The sequence below is a fragment of the Nicotiana tabacum genome, chromosome 6 (genome assembly GCF_000715075.1).
Source record: "Nicotiana tabacum cultivar K326 chromosome 6, ASM71507v2, whole genome shotgun sequence".
In the NCBI taxonomy this organism is placed as follows: domain Eukaryota; kingdom Viridiplantae; phylum Streptophyta; class Magnoliopsida; order Solanales; family Solanaceae; genus Nicotiana; species Nicotiana tabacum.
Window position 1 is genome coordinate 148,626,282 of NC_134085.1, and position 10,571 is coordinate 148,636,852.

The following is a 10,571-nucleotide window of genomic DNA, read 5'->3' on the forward strand; positions in this document are numbered from 1 at the left end:
TATCCCACCTCTTTTTTGCTGATGATCTTACCTTGTTTGCAAATGCAAACATCAGGAACTACAACACAATCTACACTATCCTGCAGTCTTTCTATGAAGGTTCTGGCAAATAAATAAATCTCACTAAGTCTAGGGTGCTTTTCTCCTCTAACATAAAGCCTGACACTATATAGAACCTTATAAGTGCTATTTCCATTCAAGCTACAACATCCTTTGGTAAGTATCTGCGATTTCTAATATTCCATAAGAGACCCTTCAATAGTGATTTCAAGTTCATATTAGATAATATGCAATCCAATCTTTCTGGCTGGAAAACAAATTACCTAAATATGACTAGAAGAATTGTCCGGGCTAAAGCCTCTCTTAGCAGTATTGCAAGCCATGTCATGCAATACATCAAGATACCCACCAAGGCTACCAACCAAATTGATAGAACTCAAGGGAATTTTATCTGGAGTACTACACCAAATAAGAAGAAAATGCACTTGGTCAACTATGACAAAATCACTAAGCAGAAATCTCATGGTGGGCTAGGATTATAGAAAACTGAATGCAAGAACAAAGCCTCCCATGCTGGACTGGCCTGGAGGATTTACCACAACACCTCTAGCTTGTGGGCTAGAGTCCTCATCTCCAAACATTGTAACTGGAAACATACCTTTAGGAAGCATAAGTCCCCAATCTGGCAATGTATCCTCAAAGGTTGAGATACATGTAATAAGGCCAATAGATGTGTGTTCCACAAAGGAAATATGGCGAGCTTCCTTAATGATGCCTGGATTCCCAATCATCCAACCATTAGGGACATGATTGAGGGTCCACTTACCCCAATGATATTCCTACCAAAGTGGACACTATCTATAATTCTGGAAATTGAAATACTTCATCCATCTCCATGAACCTCCATGAGAATATAACCAACTCAATCAAATCCACATTCATCCCTACAAACTCTGCCAAGGAAGATATGTTAATTTGGGGGCTGACTCAAAATGGTTCCTTTACCACCAAATCAGCCTATGCCTTCCTTAGAAACAACAATAAACTTCTGATGAATGAGGAATGGGTTAACTTCAGCTGGATGTGGAGGTTAAAAGTTCCAAACAAAATAAAAACCTTCATCTAGCTGCTTGCACATGACAGGTTCCCACTGGTGCTTTCCTACACATAATTGGAATCAAGTGCAACCTTGCATGTTGTTTCTGCTCTACCATTCCTAAAAGTAGTGATCACATCATCCTTGAATGCCCCAATGCAACCCAATTCTAGCATGATCTAATATCAGAAGGAACTATTGAAAGCCAACAATCGAATCCTATCTTTTTAGCCCAATTATGGCCAACCACATGGAATAAGTTAAGGAAGCTGTCCTTTAATAACATTATCTTATGAGAAACTATTATCCCTTTCTGCTTCTGGCACATTTGGCTAACGAGGAACTATAATCTATTTAATAATAAGGAAGATACCATCTCAACTGACAACATTATTGCCAACTCAACTAAGTACTACACAATAGCACACAAAGGAGTGATTAGGAAGTTTTTTCCTATCAGAGTTAAATGGGAGCCCCCCATGAGGGAGCACTATACACTGATGGGGCGACTAAGGGTAACCTAGGCATTGGAGGAATTAGTGGGGTATTTAGGACACATAATGGAGACTGAGTTCTGGGGTATATGGAAAACATGCCACACACCACCAACACCGTGTCAGAGTTAACTGCATTGCTAAAAAGTCTCCAAATTGCAGAACAAAATGAATGGATACCGCTGGAAGTAGCTACAGACTCGGCATAGGTAATAAGGTTGCTAATCACTGGAAATATAACTTATGTTCCTATTATATGTGAACACAGGTTGTTGATCCAAAGGATGGAGTAGTAGTGAGAGACTGTTACAAAGAGCAAAATAGAGTGGCCGATGCATTGGTAAAAGAGGGAGCAAAAATAGAATTTTTTTGGAAGAATTACCATGCTAGCAGTTCCTCCGATGTTTGCAAATGAATTATTTTGGGCAGACATCCTATGAACTGAAGTAACTTGATATTTTTTGACATGTAATATTGATACACTGGAAGAACATGTCCGTTTTAGGGGGGATTACCATACCCCCAGCTAACCAGCACTTTGTAATGTAGTTTTTGATATATATAATTTCCCTTTTGACAAAAAAAATGGCTTAGTAATATACGTATTGAAACAACCAAAATAACCTTTATGTATTAAATAACATTTAAAACGTAAATACAATGCCTATTTTAATCCATGCAATACAATTCATGCACTAGTAATCACTTATTACAATTTTTTATTACTAATCCTTACATCAATAACCTACTAATTTGATACACGGTCAGTAATTTTTTGCATATAAAAAATTAATTTTAAATTAATATCTCATTTATTTCAATATGGGTTAGACTTACCTCTTTAAGGATCAGTATAACTCGCTTTATTTATCGAAGGCGTTATATTTCATTAATATCCTTAATACATTTCACGTTTTATAAAACCTCGTTGCAAGCGTGCAGTCTCAAAAACTTCACCATTTGTGGATAGATGCCATATGAAATGTTAACTATAGTTAAGTATATCTCATATATAACACGACTATGACTTTTCTCAATCAAAATTTTGAGGGGTCTTTTGGTTTCAGAGAAAGTTATTTAGGGATTAATAATCCTAAAATTATAATTCTAAGATTATTATCCCACATTCGCTATCGGTTGTCCAATACCATCATTTTGATATAAATTTTATATCCATATTAGTTAATACTCAATAACTAAATATCAAATAAATACTAAAATTTAAATTTTATTTCGCTTTTATAATCCTAATCCCGATAACCAAACAACCGCTTAAGTATGAAAAGAGAAAACCTGTAAACAGTCAAACAGAAGGGGTTAAAAGAAAATAAAGCAAAATCGAGGTAATAAATATAGGAAAAATGATACTGTATAGTCGCTTTCAAGCTATTAATTAAAAAAGTATATATATTTTATATATTATATATAAAAATTATATAAATTTTATACGTTTTTTCGGCTACAGAAAGTAAATAATTTTTGGACCGGGCTAAAAGTGAAAAAAGCCCATAAATCTACACCGTGCGCTTTATAGCTCAAAAAGCCCTAAAATCACGAGCTCTAACGACGACGAGTCACGAGTGCAGCACTAGGAGAGAACCCGGTAAGAAGCGGAGAAGAAGCTGATCGCCAATTTCATCAAACCCTAATTGATAATCCAGGTAATATCTAATGGATTCTTCCTCACCACACTGTTCTACTTTTAGGGTACATTGTTGATCACCATTCCCTGGAAAGGGTCGAGACGGGAAGAAACCCTAGTTACGAATCTATTAAAATGCTCATCGGCTTCCGATATTTCTGTATTTCCTGCCTTCCTTGTGTTGAGAATTGATTTATGTTCGTGGCAGAATGGGTTCATACATTTATCCCTAGAGTTTGTTTTGTTTTTGGTGTTGTTTTTCAGCATTTATCGTCTTTTGCTAGAAAAGCTCCAATTTTTTTTGGTCTTACCTCCTGAGGTGATGTTACTTGTGTTAAGCAACAGTGAAGTTCTATTTTCAAATATTAGCATATTTCCCCTGCAGAGAGCTTCAACCATAACATCACACTTGCTCCAAAGGGCGAGACTGTCAGGAAATAATTGGAATGCTGGAATTGCAAGATGTCATGAAAAGATTTTTTTTTTTTACTTGTGTAATAAGAAAATTCTTGAATGTCAGGGGTGTGTTTGGTTACTTTTATTTGTTGAAAAATTCTCCAGCAAAGGGTTAAAGTAACTATTAGTTAGTCATTTTCCTCTGAGGATATTCCGAACTTTTTTTTTTTTTTTTTGATGAAGTGCAAATATTCTGAATCTTACTATATGACTTGCTTCAGCCAACTATTAAACATTTTTGTCAACTTTAGCTTTAAAAGATATCACCAAAGCACTGTCTTTCATCTTTTACGATTCCCATACATACTCTATTTTTAGACCCAACCAAATATTGAAGATGATTTAATTGTTGCCAAAGTGAATCCTTTTCCACGGACAATATTTTAATCATATCCTATTCTTATCTTGGAAGTTGTCCCCAGAGTTCTAGCAATGTTTTACTGAGCACTGGTTACTTAGAAATCCTTTTTCGTGTCTTATCTTAGGGTTCAGGAAATGACATCATTTGCAGGAAACTGGTTTTCTGTTAACTTAAATAGGAAAGGATATATTGCATGTCTTGTAGGATGGTTCTCAGGTCTTAAAAGTAAATTGAGAAAAGGTAAAATGCATAAAGTATATGGCGATCTTACCTCATCTTATGACACGAATGCTTTCTTTATGATAGATTTCAAGCGCTTGGACAAAAATGAGCTTTGGAATCATACCTAGGGATGTATTTGGGGAGTGGGACAAGTCAGGGTGGAGTTTATGGTTTTTATGTATAGTTGGAAGTTCTTCCTCACTCTCAGAAGAGCTATCATCTGCAATAGTTATTGAGTGGATGAGGAGATCAAATATTAATTCGAATAATTATTGATTTGGAGCATCTTGGAGCATATGAGCAATGGAGCTTGTGGAGCTTAGTTTAACTGGGGGATTGCTCTCTTGGTTTCATTATTTTTCTGTTTGAATCTGTTATTTTGGAGCATCATGGAGCATTTAGGCAATGGAGCTTGTGGAGCACAGCTCAATTGGAGGATTGCTCTCTTGGTTTGCTTCATAATTTTTTGGCCTGAATCTGTTATTGTCAAGTCAAATACAGAATGATAGAAGTTTGCATTGTAATTGTTTTAATTATTTCTCATCAGTTTTAACTGGAAGTTCAACTGTTTATAAGTTACATCTTTGTGCAGTGTTGCAGTGAATTCTTCCTTCATTGCTGAGAATGAGTGGCCGTTTTTCACGCACGATTTATGTTGGCAACCTTCCAGCTGATATAAAGGAATCGGAAGTTGAAGATCTATTTTATAAGGTTGGTCATCTTCCACCTATTTAGACACTATCAGCTACAAAGACTTTTTTTTTTAGGAGAATGTAGACATCAATTGTACTTAACTCATAGGGATCTAGACTCAACATTTGGTGCATAAATTATACTTGTTAAAAAAAATACAATGGCCTTTGCTTGAGATTACATTGCACACGAATGCATCCTGAGATGTACGCTGAATTTCATTTTAGCAATGTCATCTGTATAAATGGATAAATTTTGATTTGCTTCTTGTTTGCAAAATTATGCAAGAGAAAGCTTAAGTGAGTCTCTTAAGCCGTGGCAGTACCAGTACCCATATTAAGTTATGGCTGAAAACATAATGGTGAGGATGCTACTTCTTTGATATCCTACACTGTATCGTCCTTTTTATTTCCTGTGTGAGGCTGAGTGCTTTCTTCCCTACTTGGTAATATAAGCTAGACATTAGTGGTCAATACCACCAGTATACTATTTACCCAATAGGGAGTAAACAGTTTGGAGGCATTGATTTGGAAGCATTCAGTCTTGTCTTGGAAAGTAGAGCTGGTTTAGCATATATTCTTGCTAACACTATATAAACTTAGAAAGCTGCTTCCTGATTTTAGATATTCTCTCTTTTGCAGTATGGTCGTATATTGGATATTGAGTTGAAGATTCCACCTCGCCCTCCTTGCTTTTCTTTTGTGGAGGTATTTTTATTTTGTATATATACATATATATGGTTTTCTGTAGTTTGAGGGTTGAATTGCTGTTGTCAATTACTGCCTTTGTTTGCTGATTGTCTGTGATTTCCTTTCTGTTTTCTATTCTTTAGTTTGAAAGTTCTCGAGATGCAGAAGATGCCATCAGGGGTAGAGATGGTTACAACTTTGATGGCTGTCGCCTGAGGGTAAGAACAATTCTTACTTGGTTCTGTCATATTCATAGATACAAAGACCTAAGTAGGAAATATGAGCATCCACGTGGTTGATACATGATATAGGTTGAGCTTGCTCATGGAGGAAGAGGGCCGTCATCTTCAAGTGATCGCCGAGGCAGCTATGGCAGCAGTGGTGGTGGAGGGCGTTATGGTGTTTCTCGGCATTCTGATTACCGAGGTTCCGCTATAATTTGTTTGGATGTCTCATGAAGTTTCCTGTCTTGAATGCTGTAGATGTAATTGTCCCTGATGATGTAGATGTCTCTTTAACTTTTTCTTGTCATACATATACAGTTATTGTTCGAGGTCTTCCATCTTCTGCTTCTTGGCAAGATTTGAAGGTAAGTGAAATGGCTAAGATATTTGCTTTTGATGGCTCGTATGTGTAGCAATTGCAGTAACCTGCTGGAAATGTGTCAGGATCATATGCGGAAAGCTGGTGAAGTGTGCTTTGCTGAAGTTTCTCGTGACAGTGAAGGTATGAGTTGACATAGCTTGCAGGATCGTTTTACGTGTGAATTTGCACAATGCTCAAGAATCCCAGAATCCTGGTGAAGAAACTGCATGAATGCGACGGTGTTCTCCAAGGCAAAAAAGATTAGAAAAAGTGCCGAAGTTTACTGAGGATTTAAGTGCAACTAAAGAGTGGGTTTTTGTCAAATGAAGGAAGAAAGACAATAAAATACACATATCATGGAAGGCCAAATCGCTACAGAGAAACTAGTATAACTTATGTGAACAAAAGAATTAGAAAGCTTCAATTAAGTGCATGGAATAAAAATCATGCCATTCTAGTTCAAAAACCTTAATTAATTTCTAATTTAAATGCATATCAGCTTAAGGTCTTCATTATTTAATGTATTTTTCTTAATTCTGAATTCCCAATTTTCTAATTCTAATCACTATGTTATTCATTTATACTGATTCTTTGATGATTAATATATCACTTTGCCAACTATATTAGTTTTGCCCTCTTCAAGACAGTGCATGGTCAATGATTTGTAGAGCCTAGCACCTTGGTGCTCGTAGTGAAGTGCTGAGACAGCAAGGTGAAGGCCATGCTTCAATGCACTTAGCTTTTGGCCTTTATTGTGCTTCAAGCAAACTTTTGAAAAAAAAAAATGGACTGCAAGAACAAAATGCAAATATTATATTTTTATTTTTGCGAGAATTAAATATTCAGGAAATCTCCTTAGCAAAGATAAATAAATCAGAAAAGCTGTTTTTAGGTGACATTCGTGTTATGTTCTCTTGCTGTGTTTATGCCTGTAGTTCTGAATTTTATTATCCATATCAGGTACCTTTGGCATGGTTGACTACACAACTTATGAAGACATGAAGTATGCTGTAAGTTTCTTTCAGCGTCACCATCTAATGGTTTTAAACACTTGTCTAGATGCTGCTATCTACTTCTATTGTTGAGGAGTCCAAACCCTACTTGCAAGGTTACTTTTTCCAAAACCTTAAGTTCTTGGTTTCATTAATATTTGGAAGCATGGTTATTTTCTGGATTTTAACAATTTCCTCAAATATGAGTAATTCTTGTGTTCTAGTTTCAGTACTCACAAATGTTTAAATTTTGAACTCCATTGATAGTAGTTAATTTGTTCATTATTTCCCTTTGGAAAAGTCCAGGCTTATGGCTAACATGTTTTCTTCTTGTTCAGATAAGGAAACTTGATGATACTGAGTTCAGGAATCCTTGGACAAGAACCTACATCCGGGTATTTGTCTATCTTTGTTTTTCCTTATGCTACCATTTTTTATTTTTCCTTCAACCCGAACTTTTGGGAACACATCCTTTAATTCATGTTTAATCTCTCAGCATATTTAAGGGGGATGGTGGTGATTGCCTAATTGTATGGGTGGTAGCAGGGATGTTCGTTTTCACAATGTAACGTGTTAATGCATGTTAGTTTGATGCTCACTTTATTTTTTTCCCCCTTCGTATAGGTGAAAGAATACAAGCGAAGTCCTTCAAGAAGTCGCAGTAGGAGCAGAAGTCCAAAGAGGAGCAGGAGCAGGAGCAGAAGCAGAAGTCCAAAGAGGAGTAGGAGGTATTGATGTTCCAGATAATAAATGAGCCTGTTTATGCACATTCCTTTTCCTTTTGATGTCTTACCAGGAGTATCTTCTGCAGCAAATCACCCGGCCGATCACTTTCGAGATCACCATCGCCGAAGTCTAGATCTGCGTCTCCTGTTAAGCCAACCAGGTATATGAGATTGCATTGCTACGTAATATTGTTGTCGTAGGTACTAATTATAGCCTTTTGTTTTCTATTTTCAGTTTAGCTTTTAAACCCCCGAGCTTTTCATTTGCGTTCAGGTCCAGATCAATGTCAAGGTCGAGGTCTAGGTCTATATCGAGGTCACTGTCAAGGTCCAGATCGGCATCACCACGGCAGGTTAGGCTATGTTTTTGTATTTAATGTTTGATTTTAAGTCTGGTAGAAGCTTAATTATGTCTTGTTGCAGACAGTACTGATCAGAACTTTGGATGATTTATATTTGTCCGTGCCTTAAGACCTTTCTAATGTTTGCTTAATATGGTCATATTTCAGGCACGATCAAACAGTGGCTGATGCTGATGCAAGATTTGTTTAGTGGTGTACTCCTCTTGAAAGGAGAGTCTAAAACTTTGTGCTTAGTTTTGGTTAGAATATGCTATGGACTAGAGCTATGTATTAAATGTGGAACCTTTGGAGGTCTGTACTAGTAATATGTGTTCTTATCTGAGAGCTGCAGTATCCTGTTCTCTCGGCTGTTAGTAGTCTATGGTCAATCAACGTGTATGAGCTATTTTTTCAAGTGGTTTTGCTTCTTAGTGGAGTTCTGACTATCAAAGTTGGACATTGGCTTGTTGAGTTTGCTATTTTAGTGTTGACTAACGGATTGTCTCTTTTCGAAGTTGGCATTCATTGAAGCTTTTGATGTTCCGCCTAAATACTTACCCATGATGAAGTATTATTCTGTTGATAATCCTTGTAACTACCTCTGAAGTTTTGTTGCGGAAAACGCCTGTGTAAGAGGTAGCCAGTTAATAACATTAAGACGGGCCTTGAATGAATATTGCAGGATGTAGTCTGTCTTATCGGCTTACAGGTGTGGTGCTTTATAAAAAATGGGTGTAAGACACGTCTGTTAATTTAGGTAACTACATGGGAAAAAAATTTAGATGGAGACTGGTTTCGACTAAGATGGGACAGGTGATTATTGGCATTTCATTTTCTTGACCAATTCGATTTGAATTCAAGTGGTACAACACATTTGATGCATATTTACCTTTCACAACTAGTACAAGGACACGACATATATAATCTAACGAACATTGATACTTGTATAGTTCCAATTTTATAAGATGTCTCCGAAGGACTCTTTTAAACATTGATACTTGCCCCTGTTGGGAAAATAGCAGAATAAATATTGAAGATACTACTAAAACGATTATAAAGGTCAGGAAAGCTATTTCTGCGTAGAACCGTTAGATTCGTGGCAACACCTAGGCTACCTGTAATCCGTAACGTACGCCTTGATTAGGCTTGATATTTCGTACCTCTTAATTTACCACTCTTCTATAATCAAAACGTCTTTTCCTTCTCAAAGCGATTTTGCTATATTTTTCTCATACCTTTCCAGTTTCAGATTTAGATCTATCGTGCAAAAATGTCATCAGTTGGGGAACTTGGTTGTACCTACGCTGCATTGCTTCTCTACGATGATGGCATTCCCATCACTGTAATAATCTTTCGTTACCCGCTAATTAATCTTGCTTACATATGAAAGCTAATGTTAGTTACATAATGTTTTTTTTTTAATATGGAACATGGAATTTCAGGCTGAGAAGATTGCTACGGTGGTGAAGGCAGCAAATATTTCAGTGGAGTCCTATTGGCCTAGCCTTTTTGCGAAGCTGTTTGAGAAGAGGGACGTCGAGGACCTCATCTTGAATGTTGGGATAGGTGGCGGTGGTGCAGCCGTTGCCGTTGCTGCGCCGGTTGCCGGAGGTGGTGCTGCCGCTGCTGCTCCCGCCGCTGAGGAGAAAAAGGTAAGAAAGTCACAATATTATTATGAATGTACAAGTTTTTTGATTGGTAAACAGATGAGAAAAACGTTAATTTTTTTTTAGATTATGACGTGTGTAATTGATTATGTGTTTGCAGGAGGAGAAAAAAGAGGAGAGCGACGACGAGGACTTGGGATTGAGCTTGTTTGATTAGGAACTTCTTTTAATATATGCAGCATAGTGCCAGTGCTTATTCATGTTTTGTTTTATCCTTTATCCTCTGTTTTCCTTTCCCTTTTCATAAAAACTTGAGTCCTTGACTTGTGATATGAGGGATCAATTCTGTTTTCTCCGTCATTAATCAACTCCTTTCATAGGACATTTATTTGCAATACTAGTTTTCACTCTGAGGTGTTGTTTGATTGGAAAACAACATTAGTTATCTCGAGATGGTTAAGTATACCCCAATTTTATCCCAATTAAATATGGGATAAACTCATCTCAAATTTAATCCCGGAATTAATAATCCTTTATCCCTCGTACAAACGATCCCTTACTGGTTACGCTGGACATTTCCTTTGATGCTTCAGCAAATTTTATTGAAGAGACAAGACTAGCACCCATCCTTGTGTACGGAGTGTAAGTACGTTGAGGCAAGGTAATTT

General features: G+C 36.8%; 2 protein-coding genes across 4 annotated transcripts; both read left to right on the plus strand.

The window, feature by feature from the left end:
* The first annotated feature begins 3,123 nt into the window (after window positions 1–3,123).
* LOC107769333 (serine/arginine-rich splicing factor SR34A) lies at window positions 3,124–8,847 on the plus strand. Of its 3 annotated transcripts, none has more exons than XM_016588539.2 (13): window positions 3,124–3,251; window positions 4,864–4,982; window positions 5,606–5,671; window positions 5,797–5,871; window positions 5,965–6,079; window positions 6,196–6,242; window positions 6,322–6,379; window positions 7,199–7,248; window positions 7,569–7,625; window positions 7,855–7,958; window positions 8,042–8,116; window positions 8,230–8,308; window positions 8,465–8,847. In XM_016588539.2, exons 2-13 carry the CDS (start codon window positions 4,896–4,898, stop codon window positions 8,483–8,485), a joined length of 834 nt encoding a protein of 277 aa, XP_016444025.1. In that variant the 5' UTR covers window positions 3,124–3,251; window positions 4,864–4,895; the 3' UTR covers window positions 8,486–8,847. The 3 variants fall into 3 exon arrangements, with proteins under 3 accessions (XP_016444025.1, XP_075111704.1, XP_075111705.1); XM_075255603.1 differs by lacking the exon at window positions 3,124–3,251 and adding an exon at window positions 4,356–4,720; XM_075255604.1 differs by lacking the exon at window positions 3,124–3,251 and adding an exon at window positions 4,672–4,791.
* Window positions 8,848–9,291: 444 nt separating this feature from the next.
* On the plus strand, window positions 9,292–10,285 carry LOC107769336 (large ribosomal subunit protein P1-like). The gene is made up of 4 exons (XM_016588541.2): window positions 9,292–9,355; window positions 9,546–9,638; window positions 9,739–9,948; window positions 10,064–10,285. The coding sequence occupies exons 2-4, from the start codon at window positions 9,567–9,569 to the stop codon at window positions 10,118–10,120; spliced, it is 339 nt and encodes a 112-aa protein (XP_016444027.1). The 5' UTR covers window positions 9,292–9,355; window positions 9,546–9,566; the 3' UTR covers window positions 10,121–10,285.
* The last annotated feature ends 286 nt before the right edge of the window (window positions 10,286–10,571 follow it).

Coding starts and splice junctions, on each gene's coding strand:
- LOC107769333 (XM_016588539.2), top strand. CDS start 4,896: ATGAGTGGCCGTTTTTCACGCACGATTTATGTTGGCAACCTTCCAGCT. Junction 6,080..6,195: donor TCGGCATTCTGATTACCGAG/GTTCCGCTATAA, acceptor ATACATATACAG/TTATTGTTCGAGGTCTTCCA. Junction 7,626..7,854: donor GGACAAGAACCTACATCCGG/GTATTTGTCTAT, acceptor CCCTTCGTATAG/GTGAAAGAATACAAGCGAAG.
- LOC107769336 (XM_016588541.2), top strand. CDS start 9,567: ATGTCATCAGTTGGGGAACTTGGTTGTACCTACGCTGCATTGCTTCTC. Junction 9,639..9,738: donor ATGATGGCATTCCCATCACT/GTAATAATCTTT, acceptor ATGGAATTTCAG/GCTGAGAAGATTGCTACGGT. Junction 9,949..10,063: donor CCGCCGCTGAGGAGAAAAAG/GTAAGAAAGTCA, acceptor ATGTGTTTGCAG/GAGGAGAAAAAAGAGGAGAG.